At 38.3% G+C, this 25,195-nt stretch overlaps 1 protein-coding gene across 5 annotated transcripts in view; it reads right to left on the bottom strand.

Annotated features, from left to right (window-relative positions):
• The window catches only part of LOC119651052 (inositol-trisphosphate 3-kinase homolog), a 104,892-nt gene that overhangs the window by 45,766 nt on the left and 33,931 nt on the right, over positions 1-25,195 (bottom strand). For 2 of the 5 annotated variants that reach the window (XM_038054378.1, XM_038054379.1), the window contains exons 3-4: positions 15,402-15,499; positions 13,590-15,243 (exon numbers count right to left, since the gene is read on the bottom strand). In XM_038054378.1, coding sequence (XP_037910306.1) covers positions 14,418-15,243; positions 15,402-15,499 — 924 coding nt within the window. In that variant the 3' untranslated portion in view covers positions 13,590-14,417. Of the gene's footprint in view, positions 1-13,589; positions 15,244-15,401; positions 15,500-25,195 lie in introns of those variants that run through there. The other 3 variants (XR_005249406.1, XM_038054381.1, XM_038054380.1) reach the window with 3 other exon arrangements.

Raw genomic sequence — 25,195 nt, 5'->3', positions numbered from 1 at the left:
CAATAATATGTTTCGCTTTTGAATACCTTTTTCGACAATGAAATATTTTCTTCTGGTATTTTGTTTTTGATGAAATGTTGCTTTCGTATCATTTATGAAAATGTAAAATGCTGCGCGCCAACGGGTTCGGCTAATTATCATAGATTGACGTCAGTAATACCGTGAACTGTATTTGGTAAGAAACACGAAACCGTGCCTTGCAACTGATATGTATGTCGAAGATAAAGCCATGTAAAGATAAAAACCCCTTTAGTGCATCGTGATTGAATAGGTGGGCAATTAGATCCGGGGTCGTTGGTTGTTATCGGTCAATCCGTTATGCGTTTTCAGATAATGTTGGTGAATATACTTTGCGCGCCCCAGGTACTGCTGAGTCCACATATGCGGAGGAAATCAAATGCTTTTCCCAAAAATTCCACAGGTCTTGGCATTTCAAAACCTCCATTAACCTTACGAGAAATACTACACAGAATGACTGGCATTGGAATGACAGACGTATTTACTAACAAACAACGAAATGCATCAGCAACGACCTTGAAATTTAGCTGTTCTACTTGCATTGTTGATCCAAGAATAAGATCTGTATCCATGAATGTACTCGTTTGCATTTTGTGTGACTCGTTTCAATACTTGAAAAACCTTGTCACACTGAGAATATGAGCAAATATGTAAATAGGTAGGAACACGTGCCACTCAACGAAAAAAACGATAATTAATAAATTAACAATACAGAAGAATACTAGCAAAAAAATTTGCTGACGCTTGGGGATTTCCGTGATAAGTTTTTGAGTTCAAAAACCTGCTTAATTTTGCTCAGTTGTGAATACTTCACCCAGAAATTGGAACTTGTTTACTGAGCCATTGTTTTGTTTGTTATGGAGTCGTAACTACTGCAGCAGAAGCGCTGAATAAACTATTCGAATGAAGTAATATATTGTCCCAATTGTATATCTATTGGGCGGCAGTAAATTATTACTTTCTTTCAAGTCGGGAAGTGACATTTTCTTACTTTGTAAATGTTGATATTGCACTTAAAAGGCGTTGATAAAAGTCAAATATACATAAATTATGTTCATTATTTATTTATAAACCTTCAGTTCAGGTGATCAGAATTTAAATCCTGTAGCATGAAAGCATGATCACAATTGCAGAAGTATTGCTATTCGGTTGAGGGAAGTTATACTGCGCCCTTAAAGAACTAGTGCTCCCCTTTGACTGTTTATAGTGTACCCATTAACTATAATATGTCAACCAAATCTGTAACTGTCGGGAATTTTAATATATTCCCAACTTCCAAGTATTGCTATTGAGCAAGCTAAGCATGTTTAGTCTATTAAGGCATTCCCATATCAGTTTCGACGTTATCTGGTTGGACCTGATCGCCGCTTGGCTGTTGATCAGAGTTGCAATGCTCTACCCTCTATAGTTCCTCTGTCTATGGGATGAATATTTATTATTTGGTTAATTCATTAATAATTATTATAAATTTTTTTTTTGTTTGATTCGTTAGCCTTCGTCAAAGAATGACGGGATGGGCGATGGGGGCGGGGGGGTGATTTTAGTTTGGCCACGGGTTCCGGAACAAGCGCAAAAGTCCAGTAGTGGGAAGGGCTGATCTGATATCAAACACATCGCTGACGATTTTCAAATTCTCCCCGTAAATTAGCTCGGCGGAGCTGGTGGCAAAGTCTCTGTACGTCGGCCAAGTAGAACGAAAGGCAGGACTTGGGTCTACGAGGAGTCATCGTGTGCTATTTTAGCGGCCTTCAGTGTCCTATGTTAACGTCCCAGCATCCCACCGGATTGCGAGTGGTACGCAGTCGCTCGATGGCGTTTGAAGCCTAGGAGTTTGCCTAACTCCGAAAACATAGTAGACTCGAACTGCATTCCCTGGGAACCATTCTCGATAAAGAGCTTCAGCTCGCGATTATGCAGAAATGTCGGGCAAAGGTATTGCATTAGACCACCGCATGAACCTATCGATGATTGTGAGCCATGCGAATCTCGCAAAGGGCCAATGATGTCGATATAGATCGCGTGAAACCGCTTGGTAGTCCGAGGGAATGAACCTACTACTTTTGTACGTGTCTGGCGACTTTACACTTCTGGCAAGCAATGCACTGTCTGACCCAGAAATTAACACCTTATTCATTGAGGGTTAGAAATATCTGCTTGTGACCAGCCGATTCGTTGCCCGAATACCTGGGTGCGCAAAATCATGTACTGCGATCCTTGTGCAAGTGCCTTGAATATATAGCCTAGGTCCCTTTTCATAGCTCTCGCAGAGCATTTCGGAGGTTGAGCCGAAACGGGGAGAAACTCCCGAAATTTGAATTCGGAGGTGTCCTTGAGTCTCTGAAGTATTGCGTTACTCTTCTGTGCCTCGTCGATAGCCGAAAAATCGACCGTGACAAAGCGTCTGCAACTACATTGTCCTTGTTGGGCCCGTGCTGGATGTCCGAAGTAAACTGGCTTATGAAGTTGGCGAAGTCGGCGCGGTGATGCTTTGTCGGGATTCTGCTTGAAAGCGAAAGTAAGGGGCGCCTTCTAGGGAGTATCTGAAGTATTTTATTACCATGTACGCGGCTAATAGCTCACGATTGTAGGCGCTGTAGTCCAGTTGAGCTGTATTCAATTTTTCGAGAAGAAGCTCAACGGCTGCCAGATTTGATTCACCTTTGGGTGAAGGGGAGCACCTACTGCGATGTCTGAAGCATCGCCGAATACGGCTAGAGGGGCATTTGGTTGGAAATGCCAGGAGTGTTGCTTCCGTCTGCTGTTGTCTGGTTAGCTCAAATGCCAAACGGAGGATCGCTCCATGTTGTGCAGCTTTGGGCAAGGAACGGCAAGTTTAACATGCCCAAAAAACTTCGCAGTTGCTTGACTGTTTTAGGTTGTGGGAAGTCTGTGATGGTCTGAACTTTGTTTGGATCCGGGTGGATTCTCTCATAGGAAATCTTGTGGCCTATAAACTTTATCTATTGTTGAAGGAATTTGCATTTTTCAACGTTTAGTACAAGACCGGCCTCAAGCAGACGTTGAAAAATGCATTCGAGGTGATTCAAATGCTCAGACTCAGTTTGCCCCACATTACAGAGACCAAAAAGAAGAGTTTGTTCTTAATTACTTGACCAAACTTCAGTCGACCCTTCTGGGGTCTCTGAAGGGTTTGAAAACCTATGCGGTGAGATCTAGATTGAAAAATATCCAACTGTGATCTGAGAAAGATCTCTGGTCAGACATTTTCCAGTTCTCCACTCAAGGACCTCCTCCCAACCGTCACAATCCTCCGCGCTGGAAATGGAAGTGGAAGGTTGGTGTACTGCCCCTGTTACACACCGATAGATTTGTAGTAATAATAAAATCAAAGCGTTGCCTTACCTCTTTCGTTGATTTCCGCCCTGCTTCAACAGGTTGGCCTTCTACGTTGCTATGGTCCTCATCAAATGTTGTAGTTTTTCTGGAAGAGCTTATCGATCGTGAACCATGTAATAATAATAATGATCGTTGGCGCAACAATCCATATTGGTTCAGGGCCTTGAAGTGTATTAGAACACTTCATTCAAGACCGTAGCGGTACACTAAAGTACACTGTAGGAGGCAATGTGGTCAGCATTGAGGCATGGAAGTCGCGGATATATACACATTCTCTGCCCCGCCTGCTCCATTTTGACCACGACTAGGTCGTTGGAACTCATACCCGGACACAGAAAAGCATGCAAACTCTTCTTCGCGAGGATACATGTTCTAGATCTGTTATTAACAGTCTCTCCTGTGCTGTGGAATAAATTAAAATATATGCTTTGCTCTTTGATGGTTCGGTGGCCCCCGACCCAGGGCTTCTATATTAGTGCGTCGACGTCTTCTTCTCGGAGGAAGACATGCACATTAGCCGAGGCGCACTTCGAGTGCTGCAGATTTATTTGCGTTACCATCAGTATGATCTGCTTGCGTGGGGGGTTCGTCAGTCGCTGTCGAACCGTCGATCCTCATCTCCTTCAACAGCTTGTTGGCGTCGTCGGTGGTTGACTGTTTGTCTGGGGTTCTCCCTCCTTGATTGAAGGCGCAGTGATTGGACGAGCTTGTCCTTATCCATGCAGATATTCGGCAACCAGATGCGAGCGACCGGTCTCCTGGGAATATCGACGTAAGGTATGATTTTGAGCTTTATGCCCTCCTACCGAGAAAGTCCCTGGAGAATTAATCCTCGCAAGCTATAACGTGGAACCCACGGACCACCTAAGAGGAATCAAAGAAGGGAAAGAATCCCGTGTGTTTGCCTTTGGCGTCCTGGAGATGCTCAATGACCATCTCCGATAGCCTGCCCTTAACACTGGTTCACACCTCCGGCGCTAGTTTGTCGCGGAATTACCATCCGCCAGCGCCGCACGCAAGCGGCTTGTGGCCATGTTGCTGAAGGGTTTCGCAGTCCGTGGCTCGTCGGCTGGCTTTTGCTGCTTGCTTTCCTCCAGATGTTTCTTAGCATCCGAGCTCTTACCCACTCTGCTCCGCTTTTGATCTTGTTCGACATCGTCTTGAGATCGATTGCGTTTGAGGCCAGTGGGCTTCTGCTCGTCTGCCAGACGTTTGCTGATGTATTCGTCAACAATCGCCAGGCACTTAGCGAGGTCTTTTTCATCCTCTACGTCGACAGTACCGGCCTCCTTATTTTTAGTAATCTTGCTGAGAACATGGATGGCCTTCTGGTACTGGTTCTTGAGCAAGACACCAGTGGACCTTCGCTTCTTAACCGGTTTCCGGTGACCTACGTTCTTGTCGCTCTTTACTTTTGAGGGATCTACTGACGCCGAGGGGTTTTGAGGTTAGGAGCACTATGGCTGGTACTCGCTACACCCAGCTTGACGGCAGTGGATTCCAGGCTGGAAACCACTAGTCCACCTGCCGCCTCGCTCCGGGAGGTCCCTGCGGTTAGTTTCAGCAAAGCGGTACTATGGCTGGCAACGAGTATCCTGCTCTCGACGGCTACTGTCTCCTGGCTGGATGCCAGCAGTTCGTCCTCCGATGATGCGTCTGGCATCACCATCTATGCTTCTGTCGCCGGTTTTTTGTTATTTTCTCTTTCATTTTCTCCATGTCTTGGTCCCACGATTAATGTGGGAAGGTCCACCCTGGTTAGCCCGGCCACCAGGGTAAGGGTCTTGTTTGAAACTGAAGGTGTCCTAGGTATTCAGACTTCTCATACTAAAGACTAAGCTCACCATTGGCCACGCAGCCCTCGGCGTATGCTGTCCCACGTCGGCTTGGGGTCCTATTAGCAAATTCTCCAGTGCAGTGACGAGGATGGCTGGGCTGTTGCGTCCTCAGCAAATTTCCTAACAATAGTTTCAGCCGATTCCGAATAACCCGACGTTTTGTTAAAAGGGGGTTATTTATTTAAATATGCAAATTTTCCCCACAATTTTTATATAAAACACAATTTATTTGCTTTTTTCGATTTGGGGTAATTTTGGACCCACGATACCATCAGCCTTACTAAAAATATCGACACCAGTTAAGAGTTGATATAATAAATTCCAATAATACTCAATTTAGTCTAAAGAATGTTTGCTCAAATTCGGAAATATCTATGTATGCTTTGCATGGCTATTTAGTGACTCTCAATTGATGACATACCATTGATATTTCCGGCATTTAAAGTAAATTCCGTTAAATTTCTAGTTGGGGGATTCCCGGAATTATTACCTGCACGAATTTCTCATAAGTGTAAATAAATACCAAATTTCAAGAATCGAAATTGATTAAATAATTTATATCTAACGAGAATTCGGCCATAGCTTCTGATTTGAAAAACTTCACGCGATAGCCCGTTTTACATTGGTGTGAGGATTGAATACATATTATAAGCTTTCTATACATACATAAATTATTTGTTTGCCTTTTAGCTGGTTCTTGATGATGCAATTGTATTAAAAAGGGCATGTTTGACTTGAAAATCACATTGAATTTTTAAAAGGTTCGGCTATAGTATATGCTTCAACCATCTTATTTGGTGGAAGATTACTAAATGACCCACAATTAGATTAGTAATTAGTAATTAGATTAGTAATTGTGCATTTTACATATGCATATACATATGTATATATTTTACAAAAATGGTTTACTTTATATATTCAGTCACTACAACCGAAGTTTGCTATTATCGTCCCCGCACTGATTCCGGAATCGGAATATTTATCTAGCACTGGCCTTTCTTTGAATATGTTTTTTTTTTAAAAAGAGTTTCAACAAAAGAGGGTAACGCAATCGGACCTACTTCGCTGCTTGTAACCAAACCATTTGAAAGTGTATCCACTTGCATTCAGTAACACTTATAACCAGCTAACCAACGAAGCTAATAGAAATGTTGACGTCAGACATTCCTCCACGATGCATTCGTGAAATTTTCACTTAGCCATACTCATATACTCGTATTTACATAAATTAGTGTCTACATATAAACATAGTTATAATGCTATAATGCACAAAGTAATAATGAAAATCGCGAAAAAAAACGCTGGCGGTTCTGTGTACTCACAGCAAGTTTCTGAAGGAAAAATGGTGGTGTACGTGATTTATAAATCTGATTCATCACTGTCTTTCGAAATGTAATCTAATAAGCATGTGGTTTTGATTCGTAATAGAATATCAACTTGATTAACGGGAAATACAAGTATGACGTACATGCATGTTTAATATGTACCTTGTGTATGCTTGGAAATTACGCAATAATAGTTGTCCATATTACATATAACCATGACTCTTACGTAGTTAATAAAGAACATTCTCAATTCTATGCTGCACTGTAAGATATTATTTAATTACAGTACGTCGAATTCATGCTGTTGCAATACTGAGTACAGGAGTTTGTCTTTTCAACCGTTAACATTAATCTTAGTAGGCATCTTTCATCTATAAATTCAGATTTGCACCCCATTATATGACAATTTTAGGACGAGTTTCGAATTACTTCCTCTGGTAGCCTACACCATCAGTGACTATTTTGATAATGGCTGATTTGCCCAAAAATAGTGTCCGGGTGACAAAAACCTTGCAGATGGTCTGTTTTCTATTGGTGCAATGCAGCAAGTGAACGCAATCTCACTTGTTAATCTAGCAAAACGAAAAGTACTTATACGTCGTCGAGCTTGAACTTGAACCAGGCTTTTTATCGTTTGTAGCCATATCGTGTTTACGAATAAATGAAAGCGAGCATCATCACCTAACTTTCGGTTACACCGCTTCCAGGGTAGAGGTGATGCAGCGTCACTATTTCTGGCTTAACCTGGTAACTTCGATATTCTGACAACACGAAAGGGGGAGCTATCATAGTAGATTGTAATTTTCGATGCTAGATAAGAGATATTTTCCGCTGCTTTTAAGGTGTGTACTATGTGGACACGAAAATCCGCCTGTATAGCTTATACGTTGCGAACTTTCGTTTCATCTTTGCGTCTACATCTTTATTGCAAAGAAGCTGTAATGAAACTAATGGCCGAAGACGATCAAGAGAGATAAGCTATCCCGAAAACGTAAAAAGTTGGCCAAATTGACCGTGACGATCTGCCCGCAAATACTGAAGCTCCATCGGAGCGCTCCGTCGACACATGCTTGCACGCCTCTGTGCTAACCAGGCTCGGAAATGTCGCGGGGTCCTTTGAGCGCTACGATCCCGATCGTGTCATTATACAAAATTCTCGTGTCCATACCAGTGCATGGGTCCGGATCTTGAAAATATTTGCACAATCATGGGGATTCGCGTAAGCCTAAGTTGCTTTTCCTGCCTCAGGTGGTTTTTGAGGCGATGCTCCTGAGGTTCTCTCCCTTCCTTCACATCGTCGATTCATTATTTAGAGGATGTTCCCAATAAAGGTTTTAGCGGGGTCCAGAAGGAGAAGAAAAGCAGGAAGTCCTCAAATTAAAAGTATTCAATTAGAATTCATCTTATTATCTATATTATAATTCCATACACAACATTTGAAATAAAAGAATTATAAAATAAATTACGAACAAAGAGAAAAACAAAAGGAAAGCCGGAAGAAAAAAGAAGAATTACCAACAAAAATAATCCAAATTGGTAAAACAAAATAATAAAGACTTATTATGATTATAATGAAAACAAATCTTCTTTTTCTTCAGCCTTTGTCCCGTTCAGTAGCGCGGTCGGCTCGTATATAATATAAACAAATAATGGAAGAAAAATAAAAAAAAAAAAAACTAGCCGGTCCGAAGCCCGGTTGTGAAGTGAGAAGGAATAGATAACTTCAGTCTAAATGGGTGGACGTCACTTCAGCGTCTCAGGGGGTAGGTGAGGAAAGTGCAGGAACTTTGCAGATTTCTCACTGAGGAAGCTATCACCGCACCTGCAATGCAAATCCATCTATGAGAATAAGAAGAAATTTAAGGTCAGGTACGGATAACCGGCGGGAGTCGTCTGACTTGGTGACTGGATCGGTATCCCGTAATGGGCAGCACGAAGTCGAAACTACTAGTCGTGGGGGGTTTGACATCTAGTCGTTATGACGACAAGGAGCATTGCTCCGCCTGCTGCAGCTGTTTCGCCACAATATGTGCGACCACTTCAGCAGGTTCGCGTACGCAGCGGATGAAGTGACAGACGAGACCAGTACCGCTCTATTACTCGCAGCGACACAATCCCGGCCACCGTAAGGGAACGTATTCGACTTGAGGTGATCGCGGAAACTGATGACTAAGGGTCGATGGGGGCAGAGGCAGGCAACAGTTTTAGTTCTCGTCGATGCACTCTTCCTCACCGTCCAGCTGACGTCTCCGCGGAGGTTCGGGACGAATTCCAAAGAGCGTCTATAGAATTTTCGGAAGTGGATCCCCTGCATAGACCAGGTATTCCTAGGCTCTATGCATCTCTAGCAACTCCGAGAATTGTATCTCAAATCAGTGATGAGATTGTGTCTCAACTGTGTGATGATATGTCGTTGCTGCAACTACAATCACTTATATATTGTGGTGCAGTTACGCCTGTAAAATTGCCCGATCAGAAGATTTACTTTCGCGTTATTGGTTTAAGTTACCGGAGAGATCCACCATGGAAAACTCTTCTAGAACGTCAGCAGGACTCACGAAGGCAGGACATTGCTAGACTGATTCAGATCAGCACTGGCAATGCCAGCAGGTGAGAAATAAAGTGCACAGGGTTTACAGGAACATGTCACTAAACCAGAAACTTTCTGTCATATATAGTCGGTTACGACGGTATGGCGAAAGTCACTCCAGACGTGACCGGAATGCAACATACACGAGAAACCAGCGGAGCCTTTTCAGATCTCTCAACGAATCCCAACAGAAGAGGAAGTTCGATGAGCCATAAACAGCTCGAAGAACTGGAGGGGCCCAAGTGTGGATCGGGTGCAGAACTTTTGATACAAAAAGTTCACATGGTCGGTTGGTACACAGTAAATGAGGTCATGAGTCGGCCGGAGGAATTTCCACCCTTCCTCGCTGAATTATCGACTCCATAGTTGTAGAGCAAGCAGCTAGAGGCCAAAGAAACCTCTTCAGTTGCTAGTTGCAAGGCTTCCGACAGCATCTAAATGGTGTACTACATCTGTATTGCATTGATCCCAAACTAATAAAGTTTTTTGGCGGCAGTCATGGAAGAGTGGCGCACCACCTTATCAGTGCATTCATCTGAGGGTTCCAATACCTCAGGGTTTATCCATATACGGAGAGGCATCTACCAAGGGGATTCGTTGAGTCCCCTTTGCTTTCGCATGGCAATGAACCTCCTTTCATGGCTACTGAATATTGCGGGCATAATTTCGGAATCAAATATGACCCACGTGCTAAGTGTGAATTGACACCCTTGATCTACTTAGATGACATCAAGCTGTACGCTGGTACTGAAAACCACCTTAGAAGTTTTTTGCTAATAGTCGATATGTTCAGCCATGATATTCGGATAGAGTTTTGATTAGGCAAGTGTCGAATCTAAGCGATCCGCAAAGGTTATCACGAGCCACATGCTGGACACGGTGGTGACTTCCATGATCTTCATGATGAGCTCCACATCCAAGCTATGTCCGAAACAGACTTTTACAAGTACAAGTAGTGAATTCTGCAAGAAACCCATGCTCGAGTTGGTGATCTAAAGGTTGCTCTGTTGTCCGAATTCCTGCGATGTGTAAAGTTAGTACTGAAATCGCATCTCTCACTCTTCACTAACTTATGCATTCAGAATATTGTCGTGTACGAAAACCGATCTAGAAAATGTCCAGTGGCGGATACGCACTACTATGTCCAAATTTCGAATACATCATCCAAACTCTATCGTGGAACCGATGAACCTGCCTCGTGACATCGGCGGTAGGGGCGTGGTTGACGTAGCGGCACAACATCATCGCCAAGTCGACTTGTTGCGCGTTTATTTTTACAGCAAAGAGCAGGCGAGTCCCGTGCATGCGGCTGTCTGTAAGGCACACTGTGGACTGACTCTACTTAGCTTGAAGGATCGATCTTCCAATCCTCTGAGTGGGGTGAAGTCAAACCAAGAGCGGATCGATGAATGAAAGTGAAAGGCAATGCACGGTAAACACATGAATTGTCTTTGACAGCCATTTGTCGATTTCCATTTGTCGAATAGATGGCTGTTTTCGGTAGAGCTCTTTGCTGAGACGGGGTGGGACATGTATGCCATTCAGGACTGCGTGGCCTCCACCCGAGCTTATAAGAAGCTCACAATGAAAGAGCAGGTGGTTGACCAGTGCAGAATGTATGGTTCGGCGTTGGAGACATTGGACTATCTCATTTCTGGCTGCACTGTTATCACATCAGTGCAATACGCCAGCAGGCATAATGCTGTATGTAAGGTGATCCATCAAAACCTTGCATACAAGCATGGGGTGATCACAGAAATATGTCCGGTTTACCGATATAAGCCGCAAGCGGTACTTGATAGTTCTGCTTACAGCATGTATTGGGAGCGGCAAGTTTTACCTGATCGCCATATTCCACATAATAAGCCTGACGTACTGTTAGTTGACAAGACGGGTCGCTCCGCGTATATTATTGATGTTGCTATCCACCATAATAGTAAAATTGAACGGAAATTCGTGTAGAGGAAGCTGAACTAGGGCCACTGGCTCGGGAAATCCAAGAAATTTTTCATCTTGGGCGGATGGTTGTAGTTCCCATAATATGGTCAGCTACAGGTATTGTACTTAAATCCCTCACGGCTTCCCTTGATGTCCTGGGACTTTCACACAGTCTGGTTCAAACTATGCAAAAGTACACCATTCGGCATACGTGCTCGACGTCGCGGGGAGACGGACGGATTCTCCCATTGACCTAGCACCGACCACCACCAGCACCACTGTATAATTTAAGTAAGTAGGATCGTCCGAACTCAAATGCTTGGCACTCGCTAGTATTAGGTATAATCCGGCATCTGCCAAGATTGTAACAACTCGGGAAAGAAATAGTAAAATGAAATAGGAAAGCGAAATAATGATAATTTATCATTCCCTATTGTATGGGAATCGAAACCCCCTTTCCTTTCAAGCTCTGAAGATCGAGTTCCGAATTAAATGTATGCAAAGTTTTAATATGCGTCTTCATCCACGAAAATTAATTTCGAAAATTGTCCAAACTTTACGCGGCGGTTCAATTTCCAGGACCCTAACTGGTGAAGAATTGCTAATGGACAAGCCACGGAATGCAAGCTTGATTTTTTCATTGGGCTACAAGAACACAGTCTTCTGTTTTTTCGACGACCTCCGCTCAGTGACGCGATTCCAGCCGATGAAATATTTATGGGAACGAAAACGGAATATGTGCCGTTGTTGTACATTTATATTTCAATTCATAATAATAATAATAATTGAGCAACAATCCAATTGAATCAGAGCCTTGAAGTGTGTTATAGCACTTCATTCAAGACCGCAACGGTGCACTATAGGATACAGTACCCTTCAGGAGGCATTGTGGTTAGCATTGCGGTCACCCGAGACTATTACTCTGATTTGACCCAGACACTCATTCACAACTGAGTCGACTGGTATCCGACGTCAAATCATGATACAAATCCCAAAATCCCACTGCCACCAGCTAGATTTGAGCTGCGACCTTCGGTCCGACAGCCTTGTGCTCTAATCATGGAACTATCCGGATTTCAGTTTGTAGGTCCGCAATAATTAATTTACTGAAGCACTCAACTTTATCTTGTGAAAACCGTAGTCCAATCCGATTTACATTTTCTTTTTATTTATTTCTTTACATTGAAAAATTAAGTGGCTTTAGAGGCGTTGCACTTTCACTTTCTCGATTCAATAGTTTTTCTTCGTTCAGATTTTTTTCCGATATATCATATTACTATTATGAAAATAATCCAAAAAAAGCTAATTATCCGCTAAGCCACCCTATCCACTTCAAAACTCGCACTTTCACCCTCTTCTTTTCAAGTCAGCCACAAAAAAAAAACGATACCGCTCATTATTCTTTTCTTCTTAGAATTAACTCCGCCTATCTCCCACGATAACTCCGTCGCGCTGATGATTCTCTCAACAATTTCAATGTTTTCCGATTCTGCTTTCTGGACGTTTAATTGATTCGATTAAGTTAGAAAGCAGACAACTCCAAACCCATGTCCAGCGCATCAGCTGTCTGTCCGATCAACTTGTCTCGCTTCCACTAATCCTCATTTTCTCATGGCCTTAAAATTAAAAGTTAATTCCGGCTCAACGATAACAACAACTTTCCATGACCCGTTCAGGAACAAAAGAACGGCTAGAACATGAACCCAATACCATGATGAACATTTGCGGTGAGAAAACAAAACAAGTTCCCCGTTCAATATTGGCGTGCACAATTTGGAAATAAAAATAAAATTTGGAATTGTTCAAATGTAAATAAATTGCTGGGGTTAGGGGAATGGGACCAGTTGTTAGGTTTTTTGTAAAATGAATCAAATCACTAATCTTAAAGTTGAATGTTCAAATTGAAGGTTACAATTTAAAGGAGTAAACTAGGAAAACTAAGAGGTCTTAGGACGGGAGAAAACAAAGAAATATTGCAAATCATTAAATGTATTCTCCCGTCATATGGACGAAAAGAAAATGGTGTCAATATCGCAAAGCCGCGGCTACTAGACGGCATACGCGGAAACACATATTGATTGAACTTTTTGCAGAGAAAGAGACACTTAAGTAAGTGCTTGCGTACCAGCGCGATTTAGCCAATTTTCAATGTGAGATTTAGCTTCCGAGACACTCCACTGTCGTGAAAAATGCCAATATAAACACACACCATGTGGCCCATGTGTCCGGATAGCTGAGTGGTTAGAGCACAAGGCTGTCGTACGGAAGGTCGCGGTTCAAATCTCGCTGGCGACAGTGGGATTTGTATCGTGATTTGACGTCGGATACCAGTCGACTCAGCTGTGAATGAGTACCTGAGTCAAATCAGGGTAATAATCTCGGGCGAGCGCCTCCTACAGTCTACTGTAGTGTACCGTTACGGTCTTGAATGAAGTGCTCTAACACACTTCAAGGCCCTGATCCAATATGGATTGTTGTGCCAACGATTATTATTATTATTATTATTATGTGGCCCATGATTACCTTTCCGCCGATGTTAACTATTTACTTGGAATGTAAGTTTTTGCGACATCATAAAACAACATGATTTTAAATTAATCACATATGTATTTATTACTTGAAACACTTTTCGATTTTTTTCTCAATTTTTGTTTTTAAAACAATATTTACATATACAATATATAAACGAATAGCACAATTCATTATATACTTACAACTATTCACAGAAATACTTTACAATTAGACATCTCCTATTAAGCTTTACAAATCTATTAAAATTCGATTTATTTAACTTGATGATACAAATATAGTGAAGAAATAGATTTTATGACTTCAATTGTGCACAACTGAATGAATAATGAACTGTGTATTTAAATATTGCTCAAATACATGTAGATTTATTTTAAATGAAAACAACGTACAAAAAACGTAAAAAGTTATAAATTAGAGCATGATACGCGAAATAAAATTATTTTACTATGGAAATGAATGTAGCATGAAATCAAGTTTCCAATATGGAAAAACAAAATAATTGCAATTAAAATCGAGCAAATAATATTAAGCGAAACAGATGTATGAAACAGAGGAAAATTGTTGATTTGTTTTGCTTATTTTCAGTGCTTGGTTTCGAAGTAAATGATTTTAACATAAACTAAGGCATAAACTTCTTATTGAGTTTGCCAATTTTAGATATCTTAATCATTTCGCAGATCGCGTCAAAAATCTCGGTCGCAAGATAAAGCATGTTAAAGCAATTGTTTTATAGTACAACATAATCAGTCTCTTAATATAGGTAGATGTAGGCATACCAGTCCTACTATCTATTTCCACTGTTATTAAGATGGAGCATAACTACCTTCGACTGCATTTTCTCAAATCAGTTTTTGTTTGAGACTCGTATACATTCTCGAAAACCTGTATTAGTTCGTCCATACCATGCAGTAGCCCTTCCTCGCAATTTCCCGGAATCCATGGCTTGCGGTGGGTTATCGATACACCTTCCGGCAATCTTCGCGCCTTGGCAAAATCAATCAGCCACGCCCCGATCTTCTCCTCGTCATAAACAATAAAAATACTGGATCCAACAATTTCATGAGTGCGGAAGAATTCCGATTTCTCCATTAAACTTCGCATTGTTTTCAACCTCTTGATTATATCCTTGGTTGTCGTCCTGCGATTGTTGAGAAAATGCGAAATGGTACCTTGGATTTGACTAGCTGTTCGCACAGTTTTGAGATCTGTCACGGGATCGTTGTTGCCCAAACGCAAGGCCTCAATCCGGAATCCTTTTGATTGCGAGGAGGACATTTGTTCACGGAAGAGCATGTATCGGAGTTTAGTGATTGCTTGTTGGCGATGTTCCTCTTCAGTTGGTGCTGTGCTGTCCACTGCTACCATTTTTTTGTAAAGATCTGGTCGAAGAGTTGTGTTCATGACTTCTGATTCAGAGAATGTTCTACATCCCATTTTAATGTCCATGACACTGGGTTCTTTGAAGCCGTGAAGGAGGTCCTGTAATTCAATGTAGGTTTCACCTTTCATTTCCTGAACGCCAAGAAATTTCGGAACTAGCTTGGCTGCGCAGGCGTCCTGGGCAATTTGACGATAGGCTTTGACTTCTGAGTCAACTGGACCAGAAACACGTTTACGGACAACACCAGCTGCAGCTGGAACAATGCTAGAAATAGAAGAAGATGAAAGTTAGGCTTGGTTCAACGACATTCAAGTTATGTCTATTATCTTTGTACCAAATTTTGAACAGAATTTATTCTTTTCGATGCTTTAACATTTTTGAAAAATTAAATAAATAAATAAAAATAATCAGGGACAACCTACCTTTCCGGATGCCCTGCTAATTGAACCCATCCATTTGTTTTTGTACTGCCATGTTGCAATAGTACTGGAGCAGCTGGAGCACTCAATTCTAGTGCATTCTGAAAGTCAAAAGAAAAACAAATTTTAAAATGCTAATCTGGTTAGATACATTTTAGATTTCAAAGGTTACTTTAGGTATTTTTAAAAATTTTATTCTGAATTACTCAGCTTAAAGTGGAGAGAAAGGTGTAAATGGAAACTTTATCTTTATTAACCGGATAACTAACTACATTTCGCAGTGGGTGATAACCAAAAAAAAATCAGTCTCAGAGGAAAAAAGATTGTTTTTATATACACCTATTTATCTCTTGACTTAAGAAATGATTTATTCTAAAAATTAGCAAGTAGATGCGATTTTATGTGATAATAATCTTCTTCTTTTGACGTCAATGAGCTGGTTTTATACAAAGGTTCGTATGTAGGTAGATATGTTGTATATTCATATTCATACAGATATGATGTGCAAAAAAAGATAAAATGACTTTTTATTATATAAAATATGATGGTATCATTTTTCGAATATCTAAATTGGTTTTTGCTCGCTCGTGAGAAAATGTTATGAAATTTAGACATTTATTGCGGCGTATTTGTTAGATGAATTTACTTTTAATTTATCCGAAATTTTCCTTACTAAATTTTCTCTAGAACCGAAATCACCTAAATTGAAGAAGAAATAAAAAATGACGCTTTCAGATGAATTTATATAGTTTTGAGTACAATAATAAACAGTTATTACAGTTTTTCTTGCGAATGGGATGAACTTGTACGAGTTTTGAATATCAACTTCCAGTTGCACTTTGAGTCTTCATATAAATTGCTTTCAAAGATAACCCAAGTGAAATGTAAATCTAACCACGTCAGAAACAAGGCGAGCAGAATGTATTTTAATTGTTTTTCTTATCTACATACATATACGATAGCACCATGCACATATGTTTATGCCCAAGATTGGATTTAATTTAATTTTATTTATTCATTTGAAAATTCTAGTGTACAGAATACAAATATGGTGACACTGACGTTGTATTACTTCGTAATAACGATGCAGTTGGAATTGGTTGCACTCATGGCAAATAAAAAAAATATGGCGCATTTAAACCGTGTTTTTTACAAACAACAGTATTAAACGTCATATAGAATTGCATGATATGTTTTTGAAAACAAAGTTTGTTTGTGCTCATGTATCTATAACTGGTAGATAAAATAGTGAAAACAAAAAGAAAACAACCAGAAAACCATTCCGTGGACTATACAATTATAAAAGTTGGTGAATTCATTTATCTTGGTTGAACATTTATGATAAATATGTGGGCATACGGATAAACACTAACTTTATTACTTTTCTATTCTTAGTCTGGATATTTATTAAAGGCGTTGAAATGATAACGACGTTTCTATAATAGATATTAGCATTATGCGGTTCCGAGTGGGCAGAGAAATATAAAAAATGTTGGGAATAAACAGAATCTCTGAAAAGATTCAACATTTCAAAACATAATATAAAAGTGCTTTTGTTTTAGAAATTTAGAAGTGGTCTGGTAACCAGAGGGCATATTCTTCTATGTAAACAACTATATGTTCTAAATTTAGATATTTTTGTTTAAAATTAAGAAAGAAATAATATGGTTAATTGCATTTGAGGTATATTCAGTTTAGTATTTCGTTTCAAGATTGTTTTAGAACTTTACATTGAAGCATTTTTTGGTATTATCATTACCGAATTTGGTTGTTTAAACTGCACTCCTTCGCACCATAACATAAATATTTTCCTCTCTGAAATTCTAACTGCTTCAATATACAAGGTTTCTAAAGATCTAAATTGCTTTGATTGGTTTATATCTATCTATCTATATCTAAAAATATAATAGATGTATGTTTCTAAAAACAGGGTAACTAATTGAGTGCATGAATAACTACGTTTTAGCTTGATTTATCTATTTCTTTAATTAGTCCATGTCTTTTATTATATCCATGACATTATATCAATGTCCTTAAGTAGCTGAAAAATTCTCCCTGCTCATACCAAATAGAGCAAATTTTATAGGCTCTTATGGTTCGCAATTATATTTTTTTAAAAACTATCTACAATTTATCAATTTTTGTCGACAGTCGCGATATCAAACTATCTACAATGTAAAATTCCTACCGCACAGATAAAATCTGGTGGAAGAACCTCGCAAACGATAATGTAGTGTCTAGACAATCTTTGTGTCTTCAAATCAAGAAAACTGAATACAGAAATTCAACTCCCCGGGCATTGTTTGAAATTTTTTGATGAAGAAAAATCATTGCGCATGTTCGACCGTCAACGGTAAATGCGCGAACGAAATTCCGCCCAAGAGGTCTGATTTTACGAATAGTACTGTGTATGTGGTCCGTGTGAACGGCACCGTGGTTGCGAACACATGGCTGTCAGCATGTAGCATTGGAGAGCTGTTTATTTGTTGTAAGGGATGAGCATACACACAAAAGAAAACTATTGAGGCGCCAATGAAAAACCAAAACATTAACCACATGGATCACGGGACAGCTAGCTACCTCTTCCCTACGAAATACGCAATGATATTCCGTGCCCCGTAGCCACTTGATTTCCTCCTTCTGTATCCAGTCTTCTTGCTTCAGTCATGTCAATATTATTACAAATATGCGGGGATCTCCATCCGACTTTTAAGTGCAAACTAAATATGAAAGGCTCCTCCGCTAAAAAAAAGCAACATCCCTGTTAACGATCGTTCATCAAACTATAGATGAAGGTTTATGTCTTGATTGCGTCTTATTGACTGTCACATTTTGATCGACATCTCTTATACCTGAACGTTATATATGATCAGTCATCATTATTGTAAGCAGGTCTTTTGAAAGCAACCCACCATTTCATAGAGAAAGGCTGGAAATATTCAGATACACCATGCCCAGAACACGTACTAATTTACAACATCTGTGGACAATATGATGATCATGATGGGTCATTTTACAACATAAGCGAGTCCACTGTACACTCCGCAAAGCAAGGAAAATTCAATTAGATACATTGCCGAAGCTAGTGTGCACGTTAAGAAGACTCCTGTGTAGTTTTGTTGACGCAGGTGTATGATAAATTCCTGATAGAGGGTGAAAATGAGACCGTTTAGGAGATAATTTATTAATACTTTGACTAAATTCAAATGGTTATTCTTTCAAATAATTTTTAACTGAGATACAGTGAAGACAGCAAGTTGCTTCTTCCAAAGACGCTCTGGGAAAAGCTCTGTCACGGGTTTCTTTGTGAATATTTTTGCATCAATATTTTACAGAAATTTCTGATTGTCGGTAAACGCTAATTTGTGTTTTGGCTGAATCATTATTTTGTGCATTTTCGCACGTAGTTTTTTTCGAGAACTTATTGTTTCCCTCGGGGTTGCACCGGTCATGAAAAAATTGAGAGAACTGTCTTCGATGGTATGACCATGTAATTCGTGCTAAAGAGAATTCACTCGCCAAGATTGGTCTGAACATCGAAGCCGATGGCAAGCGATCAAAGGGCTTGATACGCTGGTGATGATTTGATGGCCTCGCGACTACATCCAGATAAAGCCTTTAATAAAATAAAATGGCGCAACTGATCACGACCAACTGACCCCGCTTGTAAACGGGATAAATGCTAAAGAAAAAGAAGAACAAGAGAACCCATTCTTCTCTTCATTAGTGTGGAATTTCTTTTCCAAAAGTCATTATACGGGAAACTTTGAAAGTAAGGAAGTTGTGTTTTACACCTCAGACAGAAAGTTCTGATTTTCAGAACGCCTTCTCTGTTCATCTAGATAAGAGCCCCATATAATTACTAACTATTCTGTGTTTGCAAATGAATATAGGGTTGCAACCAATACCTGGCAACCTCTTTTTATTATGCTGCTCTCACAGCAAATATGGGGCAGGGTGTGATAAGTTTCTCTGTCTAAACGAAACCACTTTGTGGAAAAATGGGTGCTTGGCCTAACACGTGGAGCTCCACTATCGACAGTGAAAAAAAAACCAATGATTAAGATTTATCTTTCTTGGATTCTTTTCAGTATGACAAATGAATTCGCGCGTAAATAAATAATTTAAATGGTGAATATGTATTAGTATATCATTTAACTCAAGGTTGTAATGGAGACGTATGTTTGCATATTCATATAGTACAAATTAATTAAACTTTTAAGCTTTCAATGTGTTTGGAGTACCAACACTTTTTATTTATCACAAAGCATCCATTAACCTGCAACCTATTTCTTTCTATACAATTTGTTTTTGCACTTTTGTGTGGACTTTTCTATCTTTTTCACTCCTATTTGATTTTAAGACAAATTTTCAATTATTTTGTGAGGTTTGCGGTCGGTTAACTCGCTGGCGACCAGGCTAACAACTTAAAATTTAATGTTTATATTTGGTTGTGTGTGGATTGACGTCAGTGAATGATACTTCACATAGTTTCATGGTGATTCTTCATTAGCTTTTTTTGTGTTTTTATCGTTCTTGGAGCTTTTTATACTTTTTACGGTAGTTCGATGGAAATAGCCCCAGGAACAATAATAAAAGATACAAATTCCTTAACAGCATGAACAAGTAATTGTTTAGAATAGGAAAGAATGAATGAAAACATTAACGCTGAATGTAGAGTTGTGAAATTTCAATTGAATTACAGATAATAATTCAAGCTCCGCATTATAATATAATATGTATATATATTACAATTGATCTCATCTTATTTATCTGATGACAATCTCTGGTTTACTTAGAAAGTTTATTTTGCAAAATGCCTAATTTAGTATACCTCAGCTTGCTGTGTAGCCTAATAGCTCCCCAATTCACTACAATATCCATTTTTCTGATAATTGATAATTGTGATAATTGTAATTAGTAAAGTTTCAAGAGAAGATCATATTTCATTTGAGTGGTGAACACAATTTCCTGAATGTTAACAATATTACGATAATAATGTGTTACGCAATCTAATTATTGATCATTAAAGAAAGAAAATTTTACTAAATAAAGTAGGGCCTTTCCCTTCATCAAATATTTTTTTTTAAATAACCATAAATAATCTATATTGACGTCAGTATTTTTCTGTAAACAAAAAAAATTTATTCATCCCAAATACCAATAAAAATCAGTAACATTTTACAGCTCGAATTGTATGATGCAACTTGATTTTCGAACTTCATCATTTGTAAAAGAAATTGATATCGTGGAAACAAACGGTTGTAAGAAGAAAGTATATAACAGTTAATTCAATTTTTTAATAACTTTGATAACAACATTTAGCATTATTGAAAAAGGTGACATTTGTGTCCTTTGTTTCATAATAACGTGGAGTGTAATTCAGCAAAGAATTTTTTATTGAGACTACACTAATAGGGGACATACAAATGCTCAATATTCAGATTAAGATACCAGGGCGGAATACGATTAATAAGTTTTTATTTTTGTTACATAGCAAAGGAGGTGCTGATAGTAATAGTTTTAATTAGTTGGTATCTATGGAATAATAAGCTCTACAGATTTGGAAGATAAACTCTTTCTTGGATCTAGTTCATAATTTTGGTTTCCCCCGTAACATATAAATAACATAGGACCATTATCGAAACTAGCAATTCAATCCGGAACAATGTGGTTCATATTGATGGTATTGAATTTCTATTTATATGATTTCCGCGTCATCATTGTTTCTGAATGAATTGAGAAAAAGTTCTGATCCTACCTCAAGTTTAAATAAGCTTTGATTGAACTCGATTGCAAATAACCACATTATGACTATTACTCAATCAAACACTTTCAAATGCAAATATATTAGAACGCTTTTACGCCAGTGTATGCCTGTGACGTGAAACCGAATGGTAAAAACCCATTAGAAAGAGAATAACACCGTCAATAATAAATTTAACTATTTTAGCAAAATATGATATTTGGTAAAAACTACATCCGCATATATTATAGGTTCATATCTAAATATCAGATATCTAATATAGAAACTTAACGAAGTGGAATTTTATACAAATATATTTAAATTAATGAATGCAAGCCATCTAATTTCCGTATTTCCAGTCAAAACAAAATAGTCTTAGATGAGTTCTATAGAATCTTTTACTTTACGTTCGTTGTCACACTTTTTCAGCAATCATGAAGAAGTGACAAACAAAAAAGGAGATAATAACAATTTTTTTCTTTTCCGGAAGAATTAATTTAATTGACGCTGAGAGATCTTTCATGTATTTAGAGTCGGCAATTGAGCATAATCTCATTGATTCTATTTTAATTGTAGTAACAAAAAATATAATCTAAGGTTAAAAAATAAAAAAAACTTAATCAGAAGAAAGATATATGATTTGAAAATTATGTTTAGAAAAAAAAGAGACAAAGCAAAAAGCACGAAACATAAGCGAAAATAAAAAAAGAAAATAAATCATAAGATTTGTCAATTGAGTTTGAAGTGCCCATAGATGTAGAAAAAATTTATCACTTTAGGAAGCAAACAAATGCGCACTAGTTTCTAAGTATCTTGAATAGCTACAGAAGAGAGTAGCACCCAGAAATCGGCGATAAGTATAAGATTAAATACGCATACTTTTATAAACATTATTTTATCCACGAATGTCAATCAGATACATCCTGTTTCAATTTTTTTTCGTGGAGTGCATTTTTTAATAATGCCTGAATGATTGTTCGATTGTTATTATTTCGCTTATATATCACTCGAACCCCTGTCTTACTTCCTCATAGCATTCGATTATCGAATGGTTAGTGACCTTCTTTATTATTTTTCGCTGGTATTGTTATTCTTTCTGGTATTTTTTGTGCTTATTGATTTGCTGCGCTGGTCACAATTCGCAAATATTTTTTCGATAGTTTCTATATAAGCACATATGTACGGAGCTGTTACACGTACTGTTCTTGCTAATGCTTACAACTGACCATGATTTGAATTATTCATCTATTTTAGCAATCAGAAAAGAATTACTGAAAATATAATAAGGAGGAAGCGATTGCACGAGCAAACAATAAAAATTAAAACCGGAACAAGAAGTTAATGAATTATTCCGGGGATGAAATCAGGTGCAAATTGTAAACGTACTGGGGACTAAATATGAATTTTTAATGAGATAGGAAACAAGGGTGGTTGAAGTTTACAATAGTAGTTCAAGAAAGAAAAAGAACATTTTAAAAGAATAGTCTTGAGGTATAAATTAAAGACTGCAAATATGCCGGAAAATTTTTCTGAGACCTTTACTGATTCGTTACGTTGATTACTGATAAAATATCAGCTTTCAATTTTTTTAAATAATTGAAGGAAGAACACCTTCAATGCCATTCTTTTAATTACTTGATCAGATGTTTCACTGAAATATGATTACTTCCGTGATAACAAGTAATGAAAATTGATAAAGACACGATGGTCCTGTTATGTTCGGGAAAAATGTTATCAAGGCGAAATAGAGGAGGAAAAGCGGCAAAATTAAGAAAAAAACTTTTGTCGTCAAGGGGTGGAAAGCGATAGTCGCAACTCTAGTCATTATATTCAAAATGTATATTAATTTGTTTTTCTTAATTTGTTATTGATATTTGATTTGTAGTTTTTTTTAATTTCTCGGTTAATCGATTTCCGGAATAAAAGATTACTTTTTATATTAAAGACTAGATACAATTACTTTTTGTATTGCCTACATTGATATTTCGATAGGAACATGTGTAATGAATTGTGTGATTGGAATTCTTAATGATTTATTTATTGAGGGATGGATAAAGACCGTCGGAGTTGATCATCCTCTAATCAATAAGCCATTGCAAATCATGATTGCCCAAACCTATTAACTCATTGTAGATGACTCGACCTTGATCTCTTTTTCATAGCGTTTTGAAGGTGTGTTGATGGGGGGGGAATGGCGTCTCACTTCCGATCTATCGATATCACAATACAGAAGAATTGTGTCTGCCATTTAGTATAAAAAACAACCTTACAGTTTTATCTTAGTCACAGTTTCTGTTATATTTGCTATTCTTTCTAGTATCTACGCAGGGAATTTAATCAAAGAAGATTGGGTAAGTTGAAAATAAACAAGTTTTTTACGGTAAATGACATGTATCGAACTTTCAACAGATTGTTAGCTTTTTTTCGTTTTTTTTTAGTATTAGAAATTATTCTTGCGGTCAATTTTTTTCGAATTAGTGATAATTTCCGGATAAAATTTTAAAGAAAATACCAAGCTTGCAAGTAGTCGACACCTTGTTTTTCGAGATATTTATTAATTCTTGTAAAACTTTTGATTTTGAAATTTTTTGGGGTTGGTTTAACCTATAAGATTGAGGTCGAAACATTAGTGTCTAATAATTGCAGTTCATTGCATGAGCTACCATCAAACATGAATTTTTCAATGAGAAATGATTCGCTAATTGCACTGTCTGGTTAATGTTTTTTACGTGTATATCTTTCGGTTTATGAAATGGGTCAAATAGAGTCTTGCCACGAGCAAGACCTTAGCAATTGAACTATAGCTCAGAAATTGGCAATTTCAAGATTATGGTCAACAAATTTGATATATGGTACCAAAAAATATGCTCAGGACAAAGATCGAATCTCCAATCTAGTGATAAGTAGCTTTCAGCACAAACAACTCTAGTGCGCAGATCAAATATGAGTTCAATTTGAAGATGACTTCCGCGAACTACGGGGAACGTTATCATTTTGGTGTGCACATTGTACCATCTCGAATGAGGGGAAGCATTGGCAATAACAGAAGCTAAGGTAAACATACAATATGAGTAGAAAAAAGGAAGGATTTAAAACGTACTCGTAATTCGAGAAAAAATTACGAGTATCATCCAAGAGAAGGAAAGGTGAAGGAAGTGCAAAAATTAGTCCATTTGTGGTGATGAAAAGCGGTTTAGGTTAGACAGGTTTGTCACTTTTATAAGTCAGACGGGCCTGTCACTTTTAAGGGCATGTTTTACGGAAGAATTTATTACACTTTTCAAAGCAAAATATTGGCAGGAATGGCTTGACAGTTGATCCATTGGTAACAGAAGTCGTAAGCTTTAGTTGGTTATTATCTCCGAGCATAGATATCAAAACATGTCTGACTTGATAGTTACCTATGATGTTAACTGATTGAGTTGTTTCTCGTTTTTGGTATCATAAGGGTCTCATATGTATTTGTATCGTTTATCCAGCTGAAGCAATCTAAAAAGGGTCGGTAGTATCCTGTTCTAGATCTCAAGATAATCCCTAAATACTCAAAATTATTTCATTCAATTTTTTTCCGAGTACTTGATGACTTTGGATATCTGCCTTGAAGAATCCAATGTGCAGGAGTCTATGTTGGGAGGTGTTAACCTAATCTCATTGTTCAATACTGATAGCTAGTAAAGCTAGATTGATGTAGTTGAATGTTCTTTATCTGTACTCAAATTTCATATACTTTTTCCCGGTAGCTTGTTTCAACCGTTGGCTTTCCGGATAGGCTACCTTAAATTTTATGAGTCTAATGTCCACCAGTATTTCCTTTTCATTGGTCATGCCGACTGAATTCTTTAGAGATTCATTTCTGTACCGCCAAGTTGTCAATTCAATGCATGCAGCCGCAAGATTAGAGTATTCGTAGCTTTACTATGACAGAGGTATCGAAGACCTCCTTGAATAAAAATCGGCCTCGCACACTTTATCAGAAATACTCGTACTTCGCACGACCCAAATCCACAATAATTTTCAAGCATCCTAATTTAAGGTCAAAGAACAGTCAAAA

This window comes from Hermetia illucens, chromosome 3 (genome assembly GCF_905115235.1).
Source record: "Hermetia illucens chromosome 3, iHerIll2.2.curated.20191125, whole genome shotgun sequence".
Classification (NCBI taxonomy): Eukaryota; Metazoa; Arthropoda; class Insecta; order Diptera; family Stratiomyidae; genus Hermetia; species Hermetia illucens.
Note: the sequence above shows the minus strand (reverse complement) of the source record. Positions and strands in the feature narration are given on the sequence as shown.